Source organism: Trichomonas vaginalis, chromosome IV (genome assembly GCF_026262505.1).
Source record: "Trichomonas vaginalis G3 chromosome IV, whole genome shotgun sequence".
NCBI classification, from domain to species: Eukaryota; Parabasalia; order Trichomonadida; family Trichomonadidae; genus Trichomonas; species Trichomonas vaginalis.
Genome location: NC_067206.1, coordinates 19546692 through 19572450, shown reverse-complemented (window position 1 = coordinate 19572450; position 25759 = coordinate 19546692). Strand labels below are relative to the sequence as shown.

General features: G+C 34.1%; 10 protein-coding genes and 3 pseudogenes across 13 annotated transcripts, besides 4 other annotated features; 6 read left to right on the top strand and 7 right to left on the bottom strand.

Annotated features, from left to right (window-relative positions):
* Nucleotides 1-12363: part of a mobile genetic element that runs on past the window's edge.
* TVAGG3_0129410 (organellar and viral DNA polymerase type B) lies at nt 478-825 on the bottom strand (the record flags this gene model as incomplete). Its single annotated transcript, XM_051223877.1, has 1 exon — nt 478-825. A coding segment is annotated over one exon (348 nt), but the record flags the coding sequence as incomplete, so codon positions are not given.
* On the bottom strand, nt 1535-2446 carry TVAGG3_0129400 (annotated as a pseudogene). Its single transcript has one exon. A coding segment is annotated over exon 1 (912 nt).
* On the bottom strand, nt 6263-6664 carry TVAGG3_0129390 (uncharacterized protein; the record flags this gene model as incomplete). Its single annotated transcript, XM_051223876.1, has 1 exon — nt 6263-6664. One exon carries the CDS (start codon nt 6662-6664, stop codon nt 6263-6265), a length of 402 nt encoding a protein of 133 aa, XP_051108862.1.
* TVAGG3_0129380 (uncharacterized protein) lies at nt 10563-10925 on the bottom strand (the record flags this gene model as incomplete). The annotated part of the gene is made up of 1 exon (XM_051223875.1): nt 10563-10925. The coding sequence occupies one exon, from the start codon at nt 10923-10925 to the stop codon at nt 10563-10565; it is 363 nt and encodes a 120-aa protein (XP_051108861.1).
* Nucleotides 12272-12363: a terminal%2Cinverted (terminal inverted repeat of Maverick-3 transposon ID:TVAGG3_0129370).
* A 652-nt stretch (nt 12364-13015) lies between these two features.
* Nucleotides 13016-13116: a terminal%2Cinverted (terminal inverted repeat of Maverick-3 transposon ID:TVAGG3_0129260).
* Nucleotides 13016-25759: part of a mobile genetic element that runs on past the window's edge.
* TVAGG3_0129360 (uncharacterized protein) lies at nt 13126-14007 on the bottom strand (the record flags this gene model as incomplete). The annotated part of the gene is made up of 1 exon (XM_051223874.1): nt 13126-14007. One exon carries the CDS (start codon nt 14005-14007, stop codon nt 13126-13128), a length of 882 nt encoding a protein of 293 aa, XP_051108860.1.
* TVAGG3_0129350 (protein of unknown function, DUF4106 family) lies at nt 15454-16356 on the top strand (the record flags this gene model as incomplete). Its single annotated transcript, XM_051223873.1, has 1 exon — nt 15454-16356. A coding segment is annotated over one exon (903 nt), but the record flags the coding sequence as incomplete, so codon positions are not given.
* Nucleotides 16507-17390, top strand: TVAGG3_0129340 (protein of unknown function, DUF4106 family; the record flags this gene model as incomplete). Its single annotated transcript, XM_051223872.1, has 1 exon — nt 16507-17390. A coding segment is annotated over one exon (884 nt), but the record flags the coding sequence as incomplete, so codon positions are not given.
* On the top strand, nt 18974-19312 carry TVAGG3_0129330 (protein of unknown function, DUF4106 family; the record flags this gene model as incomplete). The annotated part of the gene is made up of 1 exon (XM_051223871.1): nt 18974-19312. The coding sequence occupies one exon, from the start codon at nt 18974-18976 to the stop codon at nt 19310-19312; it is 339 nt and encodes a 112-aa protein (XP_051108857.1).
* Nucleotides 19690-20011, top strand: TVAGG3_0129320 (annotated as a pseudogene). Its single transcript has one exon. A coding segment is annotated over exon 1 (322 nt).
* On the top strand, nt 22698-23117 carry TVAGG3_0129310 (protein of unknown function, DUF4108 family; the record flags this gene model as incomplete). The annotated part of the gene is made up of 1 exon (XM_051223870.1): nt 22698-23117. One exon carries the CDS (start codon nt 22698-22700, stop codon nt 23115-23117), a length of 420 nt encoding a protein of 139 aa, XP_051108856.1.
* TVAGG3_0129300 lies at nt 23133-23593 on the bottom strand (annotated as a pseudogene). The gene has a single exon. A coding segment is annotated over exon 1 (461 nt).
* On the top strand, nt 23629-24504 carry TVAGG3_0129290 (protein of unknown function, DUF4106 family; the record flags this gene model as incomplete). Its single annotated transcript, XM_051223869.1, has 1 exon — nt 23629-24504. The coding sequence occupies one exon, from the start codon at nt 23629-23631 to the stop codon at nt 24502-24504; it is 876 nt and encodes a 291-aa protein (XP_051108855.1).
* TVAGG3_0129280 (KilA, N-terminal/APSES-type HTH, DNA-binding family) lies at nt 24521-25300 on the bottom strand (the record flags this gene model as incomplete). Its single annotated transcript, XM_001284114.2, has 1 exon — nt 24521-25300. One exon carries the CDS (start codon nt 25298-25300, stop codon nt 24521-24523), a length of 780 nt encoding a protein of 259 aa, XP_001284115.2.

Sequence of the window (25759 nt, the reverse complement as noted above, 5' to 3'; positions counted from 1 at the left end):
TGTCTTGAAAAAGTAAAAGACTTGTCTTGAAAAAGTAAAAGACTTGTCTTGAAAAAGTAAAAGACTTGTCTTGAAAAAGTAAAAGACTTGTCTTGAAAAAGTACGGGTATCGTCTGAAATCAAGACCACTGTTCTCAAATTTGAGAACTTTACACCAAAAAATTTCTTGAAAAAGTAAAAGACTTGTCTTGAAAAAGTAAAAGACTTGTCTTGAAAAAGTAAAAGACTTGTCTTGAAAAAGTAAAAGACTTGTCTTGAAAAAGTAAAAGACTTGTCTTGAAAAAGTAAAAGACTTGTCTTGAAAAAGTAAAAGACTTGTCTTGAAAAAGTAAAAGACTTGTCTTGAAAAAGTAAAAGACTTGTCTTGAAACAATGACCGACATAGACCCAGCAGATGAGGCAATCTACCTTATAGAGATAAATGAGCTAGTTAGGAACTACCTGAGCCATCTGAAGTCAAGCGTAAAAATAAACGCTTTACATGTATTTTTCAGCAACTTCGTCAAATAATTTTATAGCACTATCTATCTCATCTACTTCAAACGTTTCTTTACCTTTCGTGGGAGCACCATACATTTTCTCAAACTTTTCAAGTAGTTCTGTTTCAGCAGCTCTCATATCATTAACAAACACAACCTTAACTCTATTGACTATACTGTCATATCTTTGAGTTATATTAAATGTTCTTCCTATCTTATATCTCTTTGTATTGAAGTCCTTTGGTTTCTGAACGATGTAAAGTAAGCCTTCACTGCAACGTTCCGTATCGAATGAACCATATGTTATGAAATTATATCCAACAACTGGGTCAATCCAGAACAAAACTACTGGTATAAGACTTTTGTCGATGAGATATGCTCTTGTTCCATAGAATCTTACCGATATCATAAGCTCAGGATTTTTTGTCAAAATTTTCTGAGTAGAAGCATTTTTAACCCAGTCGTGGGATGTTTTCTTTCAGATAGTGTTAAAATGTCTGACAAAGAATATTTTTTGTATTTCTTTGAGTATCTTACGTTTAAATCACCTATTCTAACTATTTTGGTCTCATTGTCTATCTTTCTAACTGTTTCAAACTCAATGTTTAACATTTTCTGTTCTTACATACAAATAAAAAAATAAAAAAATAAAACTAACTTTTTTTTCTATCTTAAGGAAATTCATGATTTTCATACGGAATCTCTATCCTCGGTTTTTTCGAGGGTAGCAATCTTATGAGGAAATTCATGAAATTTGGTCATTTTTCAGCAAAAATAATGTTTATGTTAGAATGTTAGATCTAACCTGTTTTCTAACCTCTTTTTCTAAACATGGTCTAAACACAACAAAAACTCATGAAATTTCATACGGAATTCAGCAAAAATAATGTTTATGTTAGAATGTTAGATCTAACATGTTTTCTAACACGTTTTCTAACATGGTCTAAAACACACAAAACTCATGAAATTTCATACGGAATTCAGCAAAAATAATGTTTATGTTAGAAGGTTAGATCTAACCTCTTTTCTAACCTCTTTTCTCCACCCCAGTTATTTTATAAGCGTTTTACATGGTAAACGTTATGAATTCGTGAGACTTTAAACAGTTTTGTATTCGATTTCCTCTGTCAGTACATCGAATGTTTTAACTATGCCGAAAGTCTCTTATATTTCTTCTTGACATCAGATAGAAGGAAATCTTCTGCTGTTGGATAGTTTTTGTTCAGAAATTCTAACATGTTCATTTTATCTTCTGCTGGTTTTTCTGCTTCTTTCTTTAAGTCTGCATAGTCGTTTCTCATTCTTTCTATCTCTTTGACGGAGTAGTTATATTTCCTCATTGCTGCCTTACATTTTGAACATTGCGGGTTCATTTTAGCATTGTACATTGAAACCTTACCTGCTAGTATGACTAAAGCGTCAATGGTTTTCTTTAACTCAAAACATGCAGGTTTTATCTGTTCGTTCCATACTTTACCTCTTCTATCTTTATCTCTTATTTCCCATACACATTTTGCAACTAACGAAACAAAGTTGTCGTAGGTCTTAAACTCCCCAGATTTATATATGTCAGAGATGTTCTTATATACCATATCGCAGTCTTTGTCCATAACCTTATGGTTGCAATGAAATCCTAGAAACTCATAGTTTACCTTACGAATGAACTTCTTTATTTCTACTGAGTCAGTCAGTCCGACTTCTATTTCATCGAATTCTGGAATAGTGAGTTTTTGTTGTTGGATTTCAGGCAATTTGGGTAGATGGTCGATGAGGTCCTGCATGTCGTAAAGATACTGTCCATTTGTTTCATCCTGTGCGGTGCAATCTAAATTATTTGTTAAAAGTTCTTGCTTTATCTTCTGGATTGTTATTTCGAAAGTATATGAAGAAGGAATGAAGCTTTTCATCTCTACTAACATAGATGTTGGATTCATGACTAAAGAGTTTGGTGCTGTTGTTGCTAACATGTTCTTACAATAAAAATAAAAAATATTTTTTTTAAAAACTAACTTTATTTTTTATGTTTTTTGTGAAAGTGTCAAAACTCATGAATTTCATGAGTTTTCTACGATGTTAGAAAACGTGTTAGAAAACGTGTTAGATCTAACATTCTAACATAAACATTATTTTTGGGTCTTTTACGCTCATTACGAAGAAGAAGTCTTAACAAAACATTTACGATGAAGAAGTTTCGACAAAACATTTACGATGAAATTCATGAAAATTCATGAAAATTCAAGAGGTTAGAAAAGAGGTTAGAAAAGAGGTTAGATCTAACATTCTAACATAAACATTATTTTTGCCGAAAAAAATGGTTCATTTACTCACAATATTTTTTGTACAAAACGACCCCAAACTTTTAACTTCTTTTCTGCAGCTTCTAATGCTATCTTAGCGAGTTCATATTCTCTAAATTCTCTCTTTAAATCTTCTTGTTCCCATTGGTCTAGTTCGTATGGCGAGTCTCTATAACTAGAACATATCTCACGTTCATGTTCTATTTGTTTTTCATGCATTTTTCTAACTTCTTCTTCGAACAAAGGTTTAGCATTCTCTACTGTATCTTCAAGTTCTTCTTCATCTATATTTCTCATGAACTTTCTTGTCTATGGAGTCCAGAATTTTTCCAACTGCTATACAATATTTTGGAGAAGCCCACATTGCTATATAGTTTACAAGTCTTGGGTCTACATACGTTCCTCTAACCTGTTTGATTTCATCAGGAATTCCTGCATGAACTGTGTATAAAAAAGCAACCCGCGGAATTCCGCGGTTGGTATATTCTTCACAAAATGCCTCAAAATACTCTTCCCAGGACTTATTTTCCAACAACCTCCTAAAGTCTTTCCTAAACTGCTGACACATATTTGTTGCATTTATATAACCATCCTTGTCTCTACGTAGACTTCAATACCGTTATAAGTGCCTTTTGTGAATGTTTCGCCATTAGATTTGTTCGTGAACGTTTTTGCTTCGACTGTCATACTGTTCTTACAAATAAAATAAAAAAATTTTTTTTGGTGGGACGTCGGACATTCGTTTGTGGCTTAACCGTCGGACCACAACGATAAAAATCTCGACAAAACATATACGATAAAAATCTCGACAAAACATATACGATGAAGTCTCAACAAAACATTTACGATGAAGTCTTAACAAAAAATATACGATGAAATCTATTTCCTGTGTTGTTGTCAAATGTCATGTTGTCACACTTTTTCAGAGAAGTTAAAATGACCGAGTGACCGAGTGACCTGGTCGCCTAAAATATATTTTTTTCTATCTTAAGGAAATTCATGAAAATTCAAGAGGGTAGAAAAGAGGGTAGAAAAGAGGTTAGATATACCCATCTACCCTAAACATTATTTTTCAATACTTTTTCAGCACTTTTCCGTAGTTATATATGAAAGACAATTCGAGATAAAAGTCATAGTACAATGGAATAATTGTTGCACACCATTTGTTGTGAACCCACCTTGAAAGTCAGAGAAACTGTTACTAGGTGGTTCGTAGATATTTAGAAGCAAAGTCATAAAAGTCCTTACCGATACATAGAAAACTATTGTTGCTTGAACTGAAACTTGCATGACACATAACATTTTGTGAGGGTCGAACACGTTTCTATAAACTGTCAAATCTGTTGGTGGATGTATAAATTTAAAAGGACCGTCAGGTGGTAATGGTTCGTTCTGGTTTAGCAACCGAAGAAATTGTGCCCAAGAACGTTTGTCTACTTGCCAAAAATAAAAACTGTGATCTCTTGGAGGGTTAATTTCAATCTTTTTGAAATGAAAACTGTGGAGTTCATCTTGTCATATTCTAGTTTCAGATAGTACGTTCCGTTTAGTAAAGAGTCGTATTTTTCTTGAAATTCCCAATAGTATTTGTTTATTTGAGTTTTGAAAGTCATTTAGAGTCTTTCTCAAGACTTTCGTCTGAACGAACTGTAAAGATTCTCATTTCGTCAAAATTTGGTCCTATGTAGACGCATCATCACCTTTATACTGACCATGAAAATCTACTGCGAACATAAATGCGTTAGTTCTATTTGAAAACAAAACTCTTCTAAATCCTATTGCCTTTGCATCTGAAGGACTTTGAAGCCAACGAATTGGATAATCAAACCTGTAAGCACCGGATGAAATTTCTTCATCTGATACAGTCCTACCGGCATTTGTAAAGATATAGTCTAACGGTTTTGTATCTGCTACTTTTGTTCTTTGTTTTTCAACCTGAAACATTTAATATATGTAAAAATATACTGTTTTAAAATAGTATGCCATATAGCTTCTTGAATTTGTTAAGATATAGTCTAACGTTTTTTCCATCTGTATCTCTAGCGTTTACATAAGCATAGCCTTCCTTAGTAAAATATACTTGTAATTTTCTATAGTTTACGCCGGTATAAAGGTAGAAAGAGTCCTGTTCTTCGCTATAGTAGTAAAACTCAAACGTATGCTCGCCATAGTCTGTAATTTCAATTGCTTCATCTTCTAGTTCGTCGACAAATTCGAATACAATATCTCGAAATTTGCCTTTGTTCTTATTGTTTTCAGAACAAGTAACCCAGCGTAAGTTTTCAAGTCTATTGTCGTTTCTTATACGGTTTATATGGTCTACAAAAGGTAGATTGTTAGGGTTCGGTATAAAATGAGTTGCAATGACAATATGTTTAAAATAGCGTTTCCCACTCATACTCATCCTAGCATATCCGTTATTTTGCTCCCATTCGCTTAAAACTCTTTTTGTCTTTTTGTTTCTGACTTCAAAAGGCTCAGAACAGTGAATTTCATATTTCTCATCTAACAAACAAGTTTCCCAACGGTCTTCTTCAACAAACTCAACGTACATTTCAAATAAAATAAAAAAATGTTTTTTTAAAAATATTTTGTTTTAAATGGTATGCCATTTCATATTTCTCATCTAACAAACAAGTTGTCTGACGGTCGTCTCCAACAAAACTCAGCGTACATTTCAAATAAAAATAAAAAAATATGTTTTTTTTCTTTACTTTACATAACCGCCTGCTGCCATAAGTCTTTGACGCCAACCCATACCAGCTAATGAAGGTTGACTTGGTTTAGTCTGGAGACTAAACTTTGGTTTTGGTTTATCTTCAGTTTTTGGCTCACCTTCTTCTATTGGTTTTTCGTCACTTTTCGGTTCCTCTGACTTTACCTCACTTGCAGGTATGGTTGTGTCGTCAACATCTTCATAAATATCATATGCCATTTGTTTTTGTTTTCCTTTCAACTTTTTGTGTTTGTTGTAAAGTTTAGAATATTTCGACTCTAAGTCAATGAGATGTTCTATAATGAACTGTTGGTCAGTGAAGTAAACTTTTCCATCTGTTGTCTCGAAAGCTCCTTCAGACTTCAATATTTTATTTGTGAGAGTCTGTTTCTTTTTTGAGATACTAGCCGTTCCATTTCTATGAAAAGTGACTTTATAGTTAGGGTTTGTATTTCCAGACCTTGCACCTTCTATTATTGAATTTTTCTCTTCATCTGTAAGTTCTTTGACAGGTTTTGACAATGGTTCTGAACTTTTTGTTTGTGGTGTCAAATCTACGGTTTCAACTTCTTCGGTCATTTCATCTCAGTAAAAAATTTTAGTTTGGTTTGTTTTCAACTGGTTGTTGTTGTTTTTTAAGTCGGTCTAAAACTTCCTGAGGTATAGGAAGAACTTGACAAACACGTTGTGTAACTGCTGGAAGCCGACAAATCCATCTTGAACCCATTTGTCTCAATGCTGTATTGTTCATTTCATCTCAGTAAAAAATTTTACATTCCCCACGTTTGAGGCGGTTGAGGTTGGTTATTGTTTACCCATTGTTGTGCATGGTTATATCCTCTGTTAAAGAATCTTTCACCTTGGTCCATATAGTGTCCTGCTTGGTTATAGTAGTCATTTGCTTTGTTATAATAGTTTCCTGCTTGTCTTCCTACATTGTCCATCCATCCTTGAACTTTTCCTCTTGTTTCAGGATTTGGAATAAGATTTGTTGCATCTCGTGCTACATCCCAACCTTTCTGTACAGTTTGTATAATAGGTTGTGCTTTCTCTTTAAGTATACCTAATGTACTCAAAATCTTCCTTCCAACTCCAAATACACCTCTGGCTATTGTTCCCACTGCGGGTAAAAATCTGGATGCAACTCCTGCTAACGCGCCAAATAAACCCATTTCTTATGGGTTAAAAAATGACGAATCCAAACAAGGACCCCTATGTTTCTAAGGCAACAAAGAAAGCACTCATGGTAAAAATCTTTAGTTCAACACCGAATGCTTGGTTTATGGATATCTTGGAAAACATTCCGAGAGTTAGAACAGATGGACCACCATACTGGCTAATATTTGTTGGTCAAAACACAAGATACTGTGAAGCCATACCATTACAGTCCAAAAATATTTTAGATATCTTAGCAGCTTTGACAATATTCGTTGACAAATACCATCCAACAAATCTGACATCTGACTGTGAAAGTTCTTTCAAATCAGATGATGTAAAAAACTATCTGCGTTCAAAAAATGTAAACCAATATTTCATTGTCGACCAAAACCATTCTGCTCTTGGTGTCATTGACAGTTGTATAAAAATATTAAGAGACTTAAACCAACCACAAGGTGGTGAAGCAAATGAAATGTCATATGACGACAAGTATAGACACTTCTCCATGGCAAAGATGAGACAAGTTTTAAATATTTACAATAGCCGTAAACAAAAAGGTTTGGGAAACCACTCCCCCGAAGAAATGAAAAACAACCCCGACTTAGAGAAAGACTATATATTTAATAGTTTAGTCAAAAGAGACAAACAAGAAAGAATGCCAGGCTTCAAACTTCGGAAGGGTGACAAAGTAAAAATAGAAATACCTAAACGTGACCCATATGAAAATACTATTGACTATGACAACAATGGGAACCGACAGGTACTCACATTCGTGTTCGTAAAAATAGAAGAAAGTATACAAGAGAATATTATGAAGTTTTAGGCAAACATGGCAAAATGTACAGACTGCAAGCAGAAGATAAAACTACTATTGTCAGACCTCGTTTCAAACTTGTCAAAGTTCAAGGTGGTATACTTTCAAAGACAGTTCCTAACAAATATAAGACAACTCCTGACGAATATGCTAAAGAAGTTGAAAATGACGACTAAGCAATTCTATACCATGCGTAAACTGTCATGTAAGGTGGCATGTATTCTTTACTTTGTCCCGTTGTTTGCGTATATCCTGAAACGAAATGTGTATGGTTTCCTTCTCCCTGAGTGTCATCCCAGTAACAATTTATAGCAAACTTAACGTTGTCTTTAACATCATATCCTTGACCTTTTGTCATTCCTGACCAATCCCAATATCTATGCTTATGCCAACCTGCTTGAGATGTACTTAAATCTATGTAGTGACTGTGTGCAGGTAAATTTTCACCTGAAATCGTTTTACTTCCACCTGTTTCCTTTGAAGAGTTTGCACAATACAAAAACCTGTCGACTATTTGAGTCCATGCACCAACACCAAACATTACTTGAGGACCTCTTGCTTCCATAGATGTATAAATAGAACCTACTGGTTCATTAAATCAAACATATGAGATATTATAGGATTGTCTCTTTTGAACTTAAAATATAGTGCAACTATTTCAGGTTTCCTCTGGTTTAAGTCAGAATATTTTTATAATATAATCTTATGTTTTCAGGGTAGGTAAAATCTTGACTATAAGATTTATTTCTGTCATCTTCATAATAGTATACTATTCTCGTTTTTTCTATTGCATTATATCTTTTATATCTATAAAAATCTAAATATAATGTTAGCTTTTGTTCATCTACATGTGGTGTTCTGACGTCATCTCCATAGTCATAATAGTATGGTGCTGGAGCTGGGTCAGGCAATGTCATATCTGTCATTTCATAAACTCGGAAATATTTCTTTTGTTCGTCTCCATATAAGTTTAAGTAGCAGTTGTTGTCTAATGGAACTTTAACTTGTGTACCATCGTTCTTTTTATAGCTTACATACATTTCATTGTTATTTTTCGGAATGAGTTTATACCGTATACCATTTTTTAAGGAGTGTACAAACTGCCATCTAAAATATTTGTTTTCTTCATTGACAGAAAAGTCACCAACAATAGTTTCAATATTTTTTGTTCCAACTAAACTTTGGTATATTTCATTGACATATGTTTTATCTGCTTTTGTCTCTAATGTTTCTTGTAAGTTTGCAATATTTGCAATGGTATGTGTATGTCCAACGTCACTTTTACTGTTTAAGGTTTCTTGTAAGTTTGTAATATTTGCAATGGTATGTGTATGTCCAACGTCACTTTTACTGTTTAAGGTTTCTTGTAAGTTTGTAATATTTGCAATGGTATGTGTATGTCCAACGTCACTTTTACTGTTTAAGGTTTCTTGTAAGTTTGTAATATTTGCAATGGTATGTGTATGTCCAACGTCACTTTTACTGTTTAAGGTTTCTTGTAAGTTTGTAATATTTGCAATGGTATGTGTATGAGTCTTTTTAGAATATTCTTTGTCAGCTCTTGTCACTTCACTTGACATTTTATTGTCAACATATGTTTTGTCTGCTAGTTCAGGATGAGTATGTTCTTTTGTTGCATAAGCTTTGTCAGCTCTTTCTTCTTCTTTTGCTATTGCATCGTCTACATATGTTTTGTCTGCTTTGTTGTCAACATCTGCTTTCAAAAGAAGTTCATCTATAGGTTTCTCGTTTAAAGTTCTTTTTGTTGGATTTATACAAACAGTATGGTTCTTACTGTCTTGAAACAGAAACTCATCTGTCATTGGGTTTAATGTCAGTTTTAAGTTTCCTTCTTTCAATGACTCAGATATCTTAGAATAGTTTGAAAAGTTTGTTGTGTTCTTATTTAGAGCTTGCATAATGAGTTGTCGGTTGTGTTGTATTTCTCTCATAGACGCTTTTCTTTCGACATTTTTATTCTAGATAAAATATGCTTCCAATAGAAAAAGAAAATTCAAGAGTTGCTACAACTAAACCATTAGATGAACTTTTTACTAATGTCGGTCAAAAGTTTGAGACAGAGACCGTAAAGCATGAAGGCTATCGTTTTGACTACCCATTGAGATGGCTAAGAGACCCATCCGTCACAAAAGCTATTGGCTTTCGTAGAATGAAGTTCATTTCAGAAGCCATACATGGTTTCCCATTTACGGTCGGTTTTGAAGTTCGATACTATAACAAAGAAAAACGTACGTATGAGAAATTTGAACAGGGAAAACTTTTACAAGTGAATTTGCTTGTAAACTTAGAAACAACTCTTCAAGCTTTTCAAGAAAAAATAAACGATATCTATCTCGAATATGCAAAACAGTACAACATTGACGAAGGAGAGTACCATCTCGATATTTTATATGACAGGAAAAATGCAACTGTTAAAATCAATAGAATAGAAGACCTTGGAGAAAACGTTTATATTTCTACAAAATATAACAACTTGGCATGGTATAGATTTTTGAGGATGTTAAATCAGCCTGCAGCATATCCAGTACACCCGAACTTTTATGAAGTCGAAAACCCTAATGGAACGTATGAAAATGTTTTCGACTCAGATGCTATTATCGTTCATGCTTCATTTTCTGGTGCACAAAACTCTTTTTTATGCTTGGCAAATGACTTTTACGAAAAACCTACAAAGTTATACGAACCACCAAGTGGAAGTATTTCAGACTTTCAAGTATGGTTTACTACAGATGGAAGAAAAAGAATAATTCCATTATACCATGCGTTTTACTTAGAACTTAGTTTCATATACAACTACTATCGAACGGTAAAAATATAATTTTTTAATACGGTTGAGGTGTTGGATTTGGTTGCCAACTTGACTGTGTGCAGGTTCAGGCTGTTGTATAACAGGAGCTTGTTCTTCTGGTTCAGGGTCTTTAGGTATAATACCAACAAAACTGACCTACCCTTTTACCAATATTTTTGACTCCGTCCATTCCTTTCCGACAGATTTTATTCCATTCCATATACCTCTTCCACATTTCGAAAGAAGTTTATATTCTTCCAAAGAAACCCATTTTACTATATGTAAAAATCTAATGTCCACCTAGTCTCTTACGTTTCCTTCTGAGTTCCATAGCATTTTTTAACTGGAGCTCATACATTCTGTTTCTCCTCTGGTAGAAAACATATTCTGGGTCAACTCCTGTGTTCGCGTCATCTGCATAAAGTTGTTTATATCCCACTTCAGGGTTTGTATAAAACTCTTTCCATCTCATATTTGCATACCATGGTGGCAAACCTAACGCAGCGTCATTTGACATGGCAGTTTGCATTTGTACATCTGTTGGCACTTGACCATAGTTTGCCATTGCAGTTTGTATTCTAACTTCATTTGGAATATTCTCTGGGTTTGGTTGTCCAGGTTGCTGTGCATTCGCTAAGTTCTGTGCGTCCATTTAATATTAGATAAAAATATCTCTTACGAGTACATATGCTGAACATTTGCAGGCATTGGTTCATCTTCATATTCTCTGTACTTTTCTGCCACGTCAAATAAATAAATGACACAATGGAAAAAACCTAAAACAAGTAGTCCTATTTCAAACCACATTTACTTACTAGTAAAATTTCTTTGTTATGACACTTTCTCCGGTTTATAGGACCTCTCTCATATTCTATCTTGTCATATCTAAACTCATAGTCATGTATGTCCTCTAACCATCTCATAACGGTTTCCAAACCACTTTTATCGGATGTAAAGTAAAAGCATGGATGGTTATGTATAACGTCTAAAGTTTCTAAAGAGTCTCTCAAAGTCCAGTCTACTTGGTATTGAAAATCGCATGTGTTATAGAACGGCGGGTCCACTATAAAGAAAATATTTTCCTTGTCTTTATATTTTTCATACAACTCTGTCCAATGACATCTCACAAACTCTATACCCTCAATATATTTTTCTATGTCCTCTTTGAAAACATTTGTATAGTTAAGATATAAAACTTTTGACATAAGTGTTTCAATGTCATGAACTCTTATAGAACCACTATATAATAGTCTAGCAGATATACTATCCCAGTCTATATATTCTGCTTTTTTCAAAACTTCACCTACAATATATTTTTTATCTAATGGTATACGTTCCATCTTACCTATAGGTATCTTTTCTTTTAACTCTTTCAATATATTGTTTGTGTCTGGTATATGTTTGAGACGGTCCATATAGTTGTCGAAGTCATTGCATATAATCTTTGAGTCTGGGAATATTGTATGGCACAAATGGGATATATAGAAACTTCCACCGAACAAATCTACAAATGTTAGACCATTCGGTAGTTTCTTAAGTTCTCTCAATAGAATATCTTTACATCTACTCTTATTTCCAAAGAAGGGTAACGGTGGTTTTGTAAAATTCATTTTATATATATAATAAAAATGTTTTTACCTGAAAAGTGACAGAAAAGTGACAAAACATTTACGAAGAAGTCTTGACAAAACATTTACGATGAAATTCATGAGTTTTCTACGATGTTAGAAAACATGTTAGAAAACGTGTTAGATCTAACATGCTAACATAAACATTATTTTTGGTCATTTACGCTCATTACGAAGAAGTCTTGACAAAACATTTACGATGAAATCATGACAAAACATTTACGAAGAAGTCTTGACAAAAATTTACGAAGAAGTTTCGACAAAACATGAAAACATATATAATTTGTGAAAAGCTCCTGGAAGACCCGTATATAAGAACTTCATTTATGTGGGCTAGAAGGCACGAAGTGCCTGGAAGCCCACCCCAAGAAAAAAAAACTTCATTATATCAATCATCCTCAGGGCTAGAAGGCACGAAGTGCCTGGAAGCCCCACTACCTTTTTTTTTTTTTTTTTTTTTTTAAATATATTATCAAATGAGAGAAAATCACTCAACAAAAAAAACAATTCTTTCAAAAAGTTTGACATTGATCTTTCTAATACATATTTTTGGAAAGGCGTAAGATACGCCAACTTAAATATATTATTAAATATGAGAAAATCGCTCAACAAAAAAACAATTCTTTCAAAAAGTCTAAAATTTATCTTTCTAATACATATTTTTGGAAGGGCGTAAGATACGCCAACTTAAATATATTATTAATTATGAGAAAATCGCTCAACAAAAAAACAATTCTTTCAAAAAGTTTGACATTGATCTTTCTAATACATATCCTATGGAAGGAGTTTACATTCACAAAATAAAAACCAGTTCAAAATCTTATTACTCCTTGAATTAAAATCATTTAATTTCAAATCCATTCCAAATCCTTAAATCTGTATTAAAATCATTTTGCCAACAACCAATACAATACAAATTACATTTCCATATATCTTCTTGTCCATTTTAATTTTTTATCTCATTTTATTTAATTTTATTTAAAGCATATAGACATCGAGATCCTTTACACATAGTTATATAAAAGTCAAATACATAATAAATTCTTAATTCTAGAGATATCTCAAAATCTCATTTTTTTAATTTAAAATACCTTTCATTTTTCACAGTACTATCAAAAAAAAAAAAAAAAAAAAAAAAAAAAAGGTAGTGGGGCTTCCAGGGGCTGCGCCCCTTCTAGCCCCGAAGATGTTTAGTAAAAAATGAGGTTTTTATTCGGAAAATTGTTAGTCTTCTGGTGTGAATTCGGAGGACTCTTCTTGGATAGAGTCTTGTGTTTCCTCCTCCTCTTCTTCTTCCTCCATTGCTTCTGGGAAGAAGCCTTCTTCTGGGTCGAAAACATTATATAATGTGTAATTGAATGACACATTATATCTTTCTTTGAGTTCGCTCCTGACAAAGAACTTAGTTCCAGGAATACAGAAGACTTCTGTGCGTTGGAAAAGCTGATGTCCTGGAACAAATTTGGCAATTAGAGACTTCTTTTTTCCGAATTGTTCAGGAGTTTCCATGACGACAGTAACAACATCTCCATCTGCGAGGTCTTGTTGTTGTTCGGAAAGGTAAAGAGCAATGATATAAATGGTTGCTGCGTTGAATTCGAGAAAGTCGAATTCAAATTGTGTAGTCGTATAGCAGTCAAACCATTTTGTACAGTTGTCTCCGAACTCGTCAATGTATTCATCTTGGTCATATCCGTAACTAAAGACTTGGAATTCGGCAATTCTCTTGTCGAATGACCGTTGCATGTAACGAGGAAGATTTTGACGAACTTGGTATAAAGTTCTCAACATTATAAGCTTAGTAAATGTTGGAAAATACTGAACTAAGACATCGCTAAGCTCAATTGGACTTGGAATTGTCTTAGTAAGTTCAATTGAACTAGCAATTGCTTTGTTCAGAACTTCACAGAACTGAGTATTGTATATAGCGTCTGGTTGTGTGTTTTCTTCGGCGTCTTTGAGATATTTAGAGCAAATTTGTTGAAGAATTTCTCTTAATTCGCTGTTAGACTTTTTGGCGGTTATTCTAACAGCTGTGCCAGTTCTTGGAGGTTGTGGGGCTTTGGCTTTGGTTAGCGGTTGAGAATTGTTAATGTTGGCTTCCATTAGACAAAAATAAACTGTTTTTTTCGGACTACTCATAGAAAAGTTTAAAATAAACCGTTTTCGTCAACGGTAACCCCCTCTATTTTTTTATTTTATTTAATAGTTACCGTTGGCAAACCGTTCCATCTCAAATATTGAATGAACTATAAACGTTTTTTGTTTTCTATATATACTTTTTTGTCCAACGGTAAAACTTTTTACACAACGGTTTTTGAGAGTCGTAGCCGTTGACTTTTTTGTAGAGCACTCAAAATAGTACAGCTTTGTCCGGACAAGTAAGGGTCTATCGTCGCTACAGGAAAAGTTACAGGCGTTCCAAGGAAGTATACTTTGAGAAGACTTTCCCCCTTATAGAATGAGATAGGACGGTTATTTTACAAAACTGACAACACTTTGACCGAGTAGTTTTTTGTGCTGAACAAAAAGTGTCATATAAACATCTGTCAAAAACCGCTTTTTAACTTCACTTAAAATGCCACGTAAGCTACGTAAGAATATACGTAAGAGGAAGAGAGCATTGAAACATCCAATAGTAAAACTGACACCACAACAACAGTTGCAACAACAAATGCTGAATGACCCACTATGTTGCAACAAATGTCAAGCAATCCTATGCTTTTAAACCGAGTTGTTGGTGCACAGAGTGGAGGTTTAAGAGCGGCACTTTTAGCGAAAATGGCAGGCTATGGTGGAGCTGCAGACGGAACAGCCTATAACCCTCAAAGTCAAATGAATTTGAGTTCACTCAAAAATCAAATAACAGATGTCAAAAAGTCAAACATAGACATACAGAAGCAAATAAGTGAAAACGAAAAGAAACTAGAATATGACAGACACACAAAGAAACTCAATGAGTTAAACGTAGAGAAAAAGAAGAAAGAAGAACAACTGAAAGAACTAAGTACAGAGGAATATGCGAAAAAAGTGTCAGAAAAAGCAGCAGAAGTAGCAAAAATGGAACAAGATGTTGTAAATTTGAAAAACCATACTACTCAATATAAAGTACTGAAAGATGAAGAGATAAAACAAAAAGCCCTGAAGACATATATGGATAGCGATGAGTATAAAAAAGAAGTTGAAGCAAATGTAAAGGCAGAAAAACTTTTACAGTTGCAAAACCAAACCGTACAGTATGAAAACTTAGCACAAGAAAGTAAAAATAACGACGCAGCCATGCAAAAGGCAATGAAAAGCGCAGAATATATAAAAGCTAATAATGACTGGTTAGATGCCCAAGCCAACGCTAAAGCAGCCCAACTTATAGGGTCAATAAGGACAAAAATACAAGCGGATGAAGACAGTTCAAATGAAGCTTTAACAAATGCTGACTTTAAGAACGCCTTCGAAGCTCTTCATAGTAAGGTGAAACAAGTGAACGACTTCTCATCTGGAAAGAAACTGAAGTCTGAAGGTTTCGACAACGAGTTAAGAGAAGTAGCACAAAATATGACGAAAATAACAGATGCAGCAACGAGACAGGCAGTTCAAAGTGCCTATGACGCCGTTAGAGCAACTGTTGTGAAAAGTCAAGAAAAAGAGTTACAACAGACCAAAACAGACCTAGTAAATGCTTTCTTAAAAACGAAAAGTCAGGTAGGACATTACGCTGCAGATGGAACATATGTGCCAGCTGGTGGAACTTATATACCACCAAACCCTCCAAGAGAAGCACCTGCACCAGGACTACCTAGAACATTTACATCGTCACATGGACACAGACACAGGCATGCACAACAACCACCTCCACAACCAGCACAACAACCAACACAACAACCAGCACAGCAACCAACAGTTCAAAACCCTGCACAACAACAACCACAAACAGAGCAAGGACATAAAAGAAGTAGAGAACAAGGAAACCAAGAATTCTTAAAAATGCTTAAAGAAGAGTGTGGTTTCCCAGATACTGTTGACTTTAGTGACAGATATAAAGAAGCTATTGGAAAGTTCAAGGATGGAAATACTGACCCGAACCTATTTAGCTTTATGGCTCAGCACCAAAACGGATATAATCTCAAACCTGGAAAATACAAGCTCGCTAAGGGATATGATTTAATAGCATATCATCCAAATGACATGGATGAATTTACTCCGAGATATTTGATGTCAGAGCTAAATGACAATTCAACTTTCGTCATGAAACGCGTAAAAAATAGAGACGGAACGAAAGAACAAAAGCTTATGAATGCGGATGACGTAGATAGGGAAATTGTTGAAAACGGTCTCGGAATATATGAAATGCCAGCAGATGAGGTACAAGAAACTCCACAGGAAGAAGTTCAGATACAACCAGACATGGAAGAAATAGTTCAGCAACAACAGCTAGAAGAGCCTGAAGGAAACGAACAAGTCCTTCCTTTGGAAACTAACTTCACAGAACTAGATGAAGATTTGGAACAGCCGAAAAATCTTGACCCTCAACAAGAGTATGCGGAGAATATGGAATATTTCCAAGAGTCTAAAAAAAATTCGGCTGACATAGTAGAAGAATATCGAAAAATGTTTGCCGACATACAAAAGACTCCAACATCAGATGAAAATATCCAGCATAGAATGGAAGAACTGAAAAAAAATGTACACAAATACAACAACCCTTTTTACTTACGAGCATTTAACGTTCAATCTTTGGATGAACTCGGTGAAAATAAAAGGTTAAATTTCAAGAAAACATATAGAAATGAAACATTGTTTAAAGTTCATTCAGAACCTAACCAAGATGGAAACAAACCTACTTTTGTTTCTGCAGACGATGGAACTACAATGAGATGGGGTCATAAAGCTAATCCGGATAGGTGGTTCATAAACTTACAACCACAATTCCAAGAAGTTGTAGACGCAATGGAAGTCAATGGTGAACCAGATATAGCTGGTATTTTAAGCGCGGCTTTAATGCCATTGAAAGATATGAAACATGCAGATATTTTGGACCAGTATGAAATGAACATGGCTGATGGAAATATAACACCTGACGTTCTAGAACATTTATCTCAAAGAACTACACAGAACCATAGAGATGGTATATTTGGTGAAGAGTTTAGAAAGACAGTTAGGGAGAGAGAAGGAAGAGAACCTATTGTACATGACCTTGCAAACGAAAGTTTACAAAATGTCATAAAAACTTACTTTGCAGACGATGAATCGAGAAGGGATGAATATTTAAGAAAACTCAAATGGACAGTACCAAATGAAATGTTAGTATTGAAAAACATGTTCCTTGACAAAATAAAACCAACTACAGAAATAAACGACGCAAGACTGAAAGATTGGGTAAAAGCTTTCCCATTCACAAAAGATATAGTTGGTAACATGGAAAGAAAACCAGAATGGCTACAAAAACATATATTTGGAAACGAGCTTATTCCATATGGACAGGCACTGTTTGAAGCGCTTGAACCGGAAACTCAGGAAAGAGTCATGCAAACAATACGCGAAGACTCAAATACAAACTATGACAAAATCTTTCTAGGATATAGGTTACCTGAGATGGGCGACCAGAGCCCAAAGGCAAAAAGGACATGGGAAATTTACAACATACTAGGTGAACATGAGGCAAAGATGCAACAACTTGAAGCAGAGGGCAATGAAGGAAAAAGAAGAGTTAAAAACTCAGTCAGGAAGAAAGTAAAGCTTGGTCGGAGTGGGTTCTATTATGACATATAAATCCAACTATTCTATATTTTTACTCATATGAAATGTACGCCGCTCAGAATATAACGCCAACAGTTTTGGATGCTATGAATGGAAATGTTTCCGAATGGTATAACGAATGCGACAATGCCATTAGAAGGTCAGAAATAGTTCCTGGAACTTACGAATATACAACTGCTGTTTCTTATGGAAACGTAGGTGAGTTTGGAGAAGGTTCTTCAACAACAGTAGATATTGCTTGCGACAGGTTTCATATAATTTCTATTGACAACTCTTTCTTATACGTGGAACAAGACATTGAAATAAAACCTTCTGCCAAGTTGTCTGACAAGAAAGGTTGCAATGGAATTTTCTATGTCGGATACCAATATGCTCCAGAAGTTTTCATGGGATATAAGATATATTCTAACTCTGACTTAGTTCAAACAGTAACATGGGCAAACTATGAATGGTTCGCTTTAAAGAAACTCAGTACAACCACAAGCTAGAGAACAAACAGACCAGTATGCAACTATTGAGAAAATAAGAAGACTTGACCCTAACGTTCCAGGAGTTTATGTTAACCTTTCTGGTTCAGATGGAAATGCTGTCACTAAAGTAAAACTGAAACTTAGAGTTCCTTTGTCATCTTTCCTCATCTTCAGGTTTTTAAGATACTTGCCAAACTGGGCAGGAAAAAATTTCTATTGAACTTACTCCAAGCAAAAATAACTTAGTCATTGCACCAACGCAAGACCCATTCACTCTTACAGACGTAAAGGGAGCAAATCAAACGTCATTCGCCGAATTTTGCAAAGACAAAGTTGACTTAGACTTTGGTTTCTCAAACCTCAACACTGAAGTAAAGTATTATTTCAATGCTGCTGGAACTGCTTGGGACCCAGTTAGGTTTACATGCGAAAAATTTGAATGCAAGAGAATAGAAAGCAGACTTGCAGTCTATATGTTGGACCCAGATATTTCAAATGCTTTAGCTGCCAAATATATTGCAGTTCCACTTATGTTCCCTATACACCAAATATCTGTCAAAGACTTTGCAGGTGAAGTTGGAAACCAAAATCCAGGAACCGCAGGTGCAAGAACAGATATTGCTTTAACAACTGCAATGAAACATGCAGATACTATGTTTGTACTGTTCAGACGAACTATAAATGACTATTCTTGTTTCTACAACCCCGGTATTAAATATCATATAAACATAGATGGCAAATATTATCCAAGAGAAGAATATTCTACAGTTGAGGATATGAGGTCATACAACTTGACATTAGATGCTATGAACTTTAACAACAACTTCACAACAACCATTAACCCTGAAATGCAAAGTTCTATTATGCCATATGTGAAAGTATGGACTCATACAGGAAGTCAAAAAACTCAATATACAAATGGAGACCGTTCAAACTTTTGGCTTGGCATTCCATTTGCTGACTCAGAAGACTTTATGGGTGGTATTTCAACTGTTGGTACTGTACAAATACAATATACTGGTGACAGAGACGGTCCATATGAACTGAGAGCAATGAAGTTTACAAAACCAATAGCACTTTTCACGGAAGATGCTCTTTTGAAGATTCGTTCGATGAAACCTGCTGGGGCTCCTCAGATTGGCATAACGACAGCTTCCATCGAGCAGATTTTGGCAGCAGGTCAGTAAGTTGTTCTTGAACTGACTTCTCTCCGTCAAATATTGACAGTACGCCAGTTTTGACATAAAATTGTATTATAAACTTTCCTTTAGAAATATCGGTCAGTTTTGTTGTTATATTTTTGTCTGCTTCAAGAACTTTCACCATTTCGGTTATACCAACTTTCTTTGCTTTATGAAAATATTTTGGTTCAGCAAAGACTGCTATTTCTATAACATTTACCATTGTTTGTATAAAGAACAATTCTGTCAATGTATTTGTATTGTTTTGTGGTGTAAACTTTGTTCTGCTTCAATTCGAAGAGATACTCGAATACGTCCATCTTTTTATTCTAAGTAAAATGTCATTTCCGAAAAATAGAAGCGTAAGTGTTTCAAAAGGTTTAATGGCGGTGGCAGATGTGAAGTTAAATTCACCAACTCAAACAAACAGTCAAAGTGTTGTTGTCAATGTCAAAGACGAGATGTTGAAGTGGGGAAACCATACGAGGACGAAGATGGTATAACAATTGTTCCTGTAAAAGAACAACCAACATATCCTGAAGTTAGCAGAGACTTAAGTTCTGTTGCAGATATTCGAAACGACTACCAACAACTGAAAGACAAACTTCAAACTCAGGAGAAGATTTGTCAAGCTTTAGGTATAATGTTAAACTTGGTTGAGCACAACCCTGTAAAAGTGAACTCATATGTCATTGCACCTCATGAAGTTTTGAAAGAACTATTGAAACTTTGACAGAGGCAGACGATATAAACATCAAAGAAATAGAACCGACGTTAGTTGCTGTGGTGTTTCATATAATGTCATTGACAAGATATACGTTATGAAAGGAGGTGAAACGTTGAACTTAAAATATAGTTTCCCAGACGTCATAAAAATATTTGACGACCACAACATTTCATTAAAATTTATTTTGCTAAGTAAATGGCAGAAGACATAGTGGTTTATACTATTACGACTAAAAACCCTGAGTCATATAATTCTATAACAACAAACTTACAAAGTCCTCAAGGACGATATTGTAAACTAACTTTAAACACAATGACGACTAAAGCCTGTTTTGCTCTTTTGACACCAGAAGACTTTATTGTTGTGAATGGTAAAAAATACTCCTTTGAAGATACTTATTCAGATATACCCACAACAGGTTTTGTTGACTTATTTAATACTTTAAGGACGGATGTAACATGTGCTGCAACTAGAGCAGGTTTCATTATGTTTGGATGTCCGACTGAGTTTACTATAAACAATATGAGCTATAATACAAAACTTATTTCTGGTTTTTACTACCAACAGTTTCCTATAACAGGAAAAGGTGTCATACAAGGAATGTCTGTTCCATTGACTTTAAGTACACAATCTTATATATGTTTTCAAACTTAGGTTCAAAGTGTATTCGAATGTCGACAGAAACTATTATGACCAAAAGATACTTATGCGTATAAACAATACTTTCTCTGCTGGTTTGCCTATTGTTCATTCGAATGCAGAATTTTCAACCTTAGTGAAACTCAAACACTTTGGCAAGTATAACGTTGACATTAGTTGACGCAAACTTTGTTCCTGTAAAACTTTTATGTCCTATGTATTTGTCAATGACGGCAGAAAGTTTCGAATTGGAAGATGCAACTGGTGAAAGTATTGTACTACAAGAACAACTTCAACAAACAAATAGCTCAAGAACAACAAATGCAACAAATGGAACAACAAAGTCAAGAATAAAAAAATAATATTTTTTTTATTTTTATAAAAATGTACAGAATAGATGTTTCAGATTTTTTTGACTTCCAAGCATTCAGAAATATGTGTCCATTTAGAGACATATAACAAAGCAGTCGAGAATTTGAAACGTTTAGTCATTTATGTCGACTCTGCCCCAGAATGTTATGTCATGAAAGAATGGGATGTTGTCTTTAACAAACCAAGAGCAACCATAGTTTCAGAACAAGAATGTAGACAGAAACTTAAGAAAATAAAAGTCGTAGTACAAGTTGCATGAAGATGTTAGATGCTTGGGATATCTTATTGTCAAAGTTAGAAGATTTTCAGTTCGAGGTATAAAGTTCTATACACCTTCTCCAAACTTCTATTCTTCTCACTGGATATAAATATGAACAAGTAGAATGGAAAGAAAATATTATAGAAGCTTGGTTAGACCATGTCAAAGAAATTATATGCAATGGAAACGAAAGAGTCTATGAGTATATCTTATGTTGGTTTGCAAACATCTTACAACATCCAAGTGCTAAGAATGAAACTGCTCTCATTATAATTGGAAAACAAGGAACAGGTAAGAACACATTCTTTACAGATATTTTGTGCAAACTGTTAGAGGGCTATTCGAACCCGAATATGACAAACTTAGAAAACATCTGTGGCAAGTTTAACTCCTCAATAGAGAATATGAAACTTATAGTTTGCAATGAACTTCAAAGTATAGATACAACAAAGGTTTTAAACTCGGATGCTTTGAAGAGTCTTATAACAGACAAAGTTGGAGTTGTTGAAAGAAAATATAAAGACCAAAGAGTTTGTGAAAATGTTGCAAATTTCATTATGGTTTCAAACAATGCTGTTCCGATGAAGTTAGAAAGTTCTGACAGAAGATATGTAGTTGTCAGAACGTCAGATTCTCATATGCAAGATACAGAATATTTTGACGACTTAGCAGAAACTTTGACATCTGACTTTTACAACCACTTGTTCTCATATTTCATGACATTAGATATTTCTAAGTTCAATCCAAGACAAATTCCATATACCGAAGAGAGACAAACATTGTTAGAAGCAAACAAGAGTGTATATGAACTGTTCGTAGATGAAACTGACTTTGTGTCATTAGATGAAAGGTCATTGTACGATTCGTATAAACAATATTGTCAAGAATATGGTTATATGACAGCGTCTAAACGAACATTCTTGGCAAATGTCAAAAGTCTTTTAGATGTTCAGAACGGCGTATATACAAAGAAAAATTTTTCTGAGTAAATTTAAAAAAAATATTTTTTTATCCGATAGAAAAGATGACAGAAAAATTAACTTTTTACATAGCGCCAGACCCTTCTTGCCCACATCTTTTTAAGCCACAATATATAGACATAGAACTAAATAGAGAAAGCGAAATTCTACAAACAGAAGAAACATATAGAGACCTAGATAACGAAAATGGATATGCGCTATTTTGGTTAGGCTGTCCTTATGAAATGTATGAAAAAAAGGCTTTATATGAAGAATATAGAAAATATTGTCATGAAAACGATATAAGACCAAGCTCTAGAGAAAAATTCTATGCTGGTATAAAACATCTTTTCAAAGTTCGGAATGGCAAATATATAAAGAAATAATTTTTCTGAGTAAATTTAAAAAAAAATCTTTTTTTATCCGATAGAAAAGATGGCAAAATTCATCTCAGTAAACAAGTACATGTCAGGACTTAAAGAAGAACTAGACCCATTCACATATTTGAATGTTTACTTCTACCATTTTGAAAAGTCTACATTTGACAAAGTTTGGAACATCGAACCAGTTAAGTTTGCTATTGTGACTAAAAATGGTGCGAAATTTGAAGACTTAGACATAGAAGGTTTGTTAACAGTCAAAGAAAATTTTGACAGAAGGTTCTCAAACCTTAAAGAAGGCAAAGCATACAAACTTGTTATACCTTATGAACCAAAGAAGACAGACGACTATGAATATTATGAGTCTAAGATAGTTGAAGTTCAAGGTAAATTAGGTAAAAAGATTTTAGAGTCTAAGCCAGTGTTTGCTCCTAAAGAGGAAGAGAACATTGACATTGACCCAGAAATGTTCTAAAAATAAATTTTATTTTTACATGTCATATCTCACCTTCTCTGGAACTGGTTCAGGTTCTTTCTTCTCTTCTACTTTCTTTTCTTTCTTTTCTTTCTTTTCTCTCTTCTTCTTCTTTTCTGGTGAGTTATGTCAAATTTCTCAGAACCATATTTATGTAAAAGTTCTTTGTCCTTTAATAGCTCTTCTATTCTGTTTTCTATTTCATCTTCAAGAACAGCGCATGTGCCTTCTTTGCATTCTAAGAACTTTTGTTGGACTTCATCTTTCCAATCGGCGTCATCTCTGTCAACAAGTCTGTCATTGACAAATTTTAAGACTGCTCTTTGTAATGTTTTATGGTTCTTGTCATATTCCCAGAAACAGAACTTTAGAACAAATTCACCTTTCTTGTTTACACTATGTAAGATTTTATGGTCGACAGATGTTTTGCTGTCGAAAAGTTTGTCTCGAATATAGATAGCGAAATCGCTAGACATTTTCAAAAGATAAAAATTTTAATTTTTCTAAAAATATGTTAGAAAAAAAGTTTGCTGACATTGACAAAAAATTTGAGAATGTTTTAAACAAGAACAAGAGGAAGTTAGAAAATGCTCAGATAAAACCCATACATGAAAAGTTCTTATTTGCTCAGAATGGTATAACAGGTCTAATCGCACCACCTGGGTCGGGTAAGACTTTCACTTATCTTAAAATGGCTGCACAACAACAAGAACTAGATGAGAAGAACCCATTTTATGAGTTAGTTGTCATTTGTAGTACTTCTGGTCAATTCGATCAAACCGTCAATTCGTTCAAAGATATTATAAAGAAGTCTAAGTTAGTATGTATAAAGGATACTGAGTTGTTAGATTGGATAAAGAAGTACCAAAGAAGAGTTTTGAAGTACAATGCTATAAATGAGTATATAAATTCGAAGTTTAAAGACCCAAATGAGGAAATGCAGAGAATATTAGAGAAGAAACACTTCAGAAACAAACAGAAAGAGATAGAATACATTTCGAAGAAATTGCAATCTTACGATTGGAAGACATACCCTCATAGATGTCTTCTTATTTTAGATGACTTTGCTTCTCATCCTTTGTTAAAGAACAGAGAACAAGACATGTGTCGAATTCTTAAGAAGCTCAGACACTTTAACATTTCAGTCGTAATATGTGTACAGACAGCCAAGAGTTTAAGTAAGGATGTTAAAAGAATACTTACTGACATTATACTTTTCCCCGGATTGTCCGAAGACGATTTCATGGAACTTATGAAAGAGTCCATGGCAGGTAAGTTTGACAGACATGAACTATGGGAGAAGTACAAAGTCATACAAGACCCTCATACTTCTTTCAGAATTCATATCTACGCAAACAAAGTTCAAATTGTAAAAAGTCAAGCTTGAAAAATAAAGAGTTCATTTACCCTACTTGTTTGAAGTTGTCAAAATACTCTGTTATTTTTTCCTTTAACAATGGCAAATCTTCTTTGAAGGTAAGTATTGTACAACCTTTCATATCATAGTGTGTTTGAGGTAACGTATCTTGAACTATTTGTTTCACATCTTCATTTGGGGTCATTGAAATCGGTAAGTTTTCGCGATAGAACCAATTTCTGTCAGATTTGTAAATCTTAGCAAGGTCGTAAAAGCTTTTGTTGTTTCTTCTGACTAAATGCAACATAACCATATCTTTATCTTCTTCATTTTCCATCTCTTCAGTATAAATCATATACTTATAGTTCTTTTCCTTTCCTTTTGGTACTGAACGCGGTATTCTTTTCTGAATGCTTTTGTCTTCTTTCATCATATCTTCTCTCTGCTTTGTACAAAGTTCGTCAAGAAGTTTACAAACATACCATGCATAGCGAGGCGAAGCCCACATTGCTATTGAACTAACTAGGAACTTATGAACATATATACCTTTTAGATGTGATGGTAAGTTTTGTCTGTCTTGGTACATTTTTTTAAGTTCTACATGTTCAAACTCACTGAGGAGTTCATGAGTGCTATTTAATTCAAACCAGTCTTTAGGAAGCTTAGTATCTGGAGCAAAACATGCTGTCAAAATACTTTGCATTTGGTACATATCGTCTTTGACTGAACGAATGAGACGGAGTTGTTTGTTAAACTGTATGTACTCGTATTCTTCATTTATAGCTTCATGGACTATAACTGTTGTTGTGTTCTCTGTTGTTGACATATCTGTCTTTACATACAAAATAAAAAAATAAATAAAAATAAAATTAGCGTTATTTTTTTTAAGTTTGGTCATCCTTCACTATATGACAAATATACTATATTTTACTTAAAAATATGCAAGCGGCTCATAGCTCAGTGGTATGGGCTACCTCGCTACAGGCGTCGAAGACCTCGGTTCAAATCCCGATTCGCGCAGGTTTTTTCCTTTTATGCAGTGAAATTTCATGTACATAGGTTACTTTGGTGTTAGACCCTAGTGAAGAAAATAGAACGATATAAGTTTACATTTGTAAGGTTGGACGATAAAATTTACTGACTGACGTCGGACATTGTCTTGAAAAAGTAAAAGACTTGTCTTGAAAAAGTAAAAGACTTGTCTTGAAAAAGTAAAAGACTTGTCTTGAAAAAGTAAAAGACTTGTCTTGAAAAAGTAAAAGACTTGTCTTGAAAAAGTAAAAGA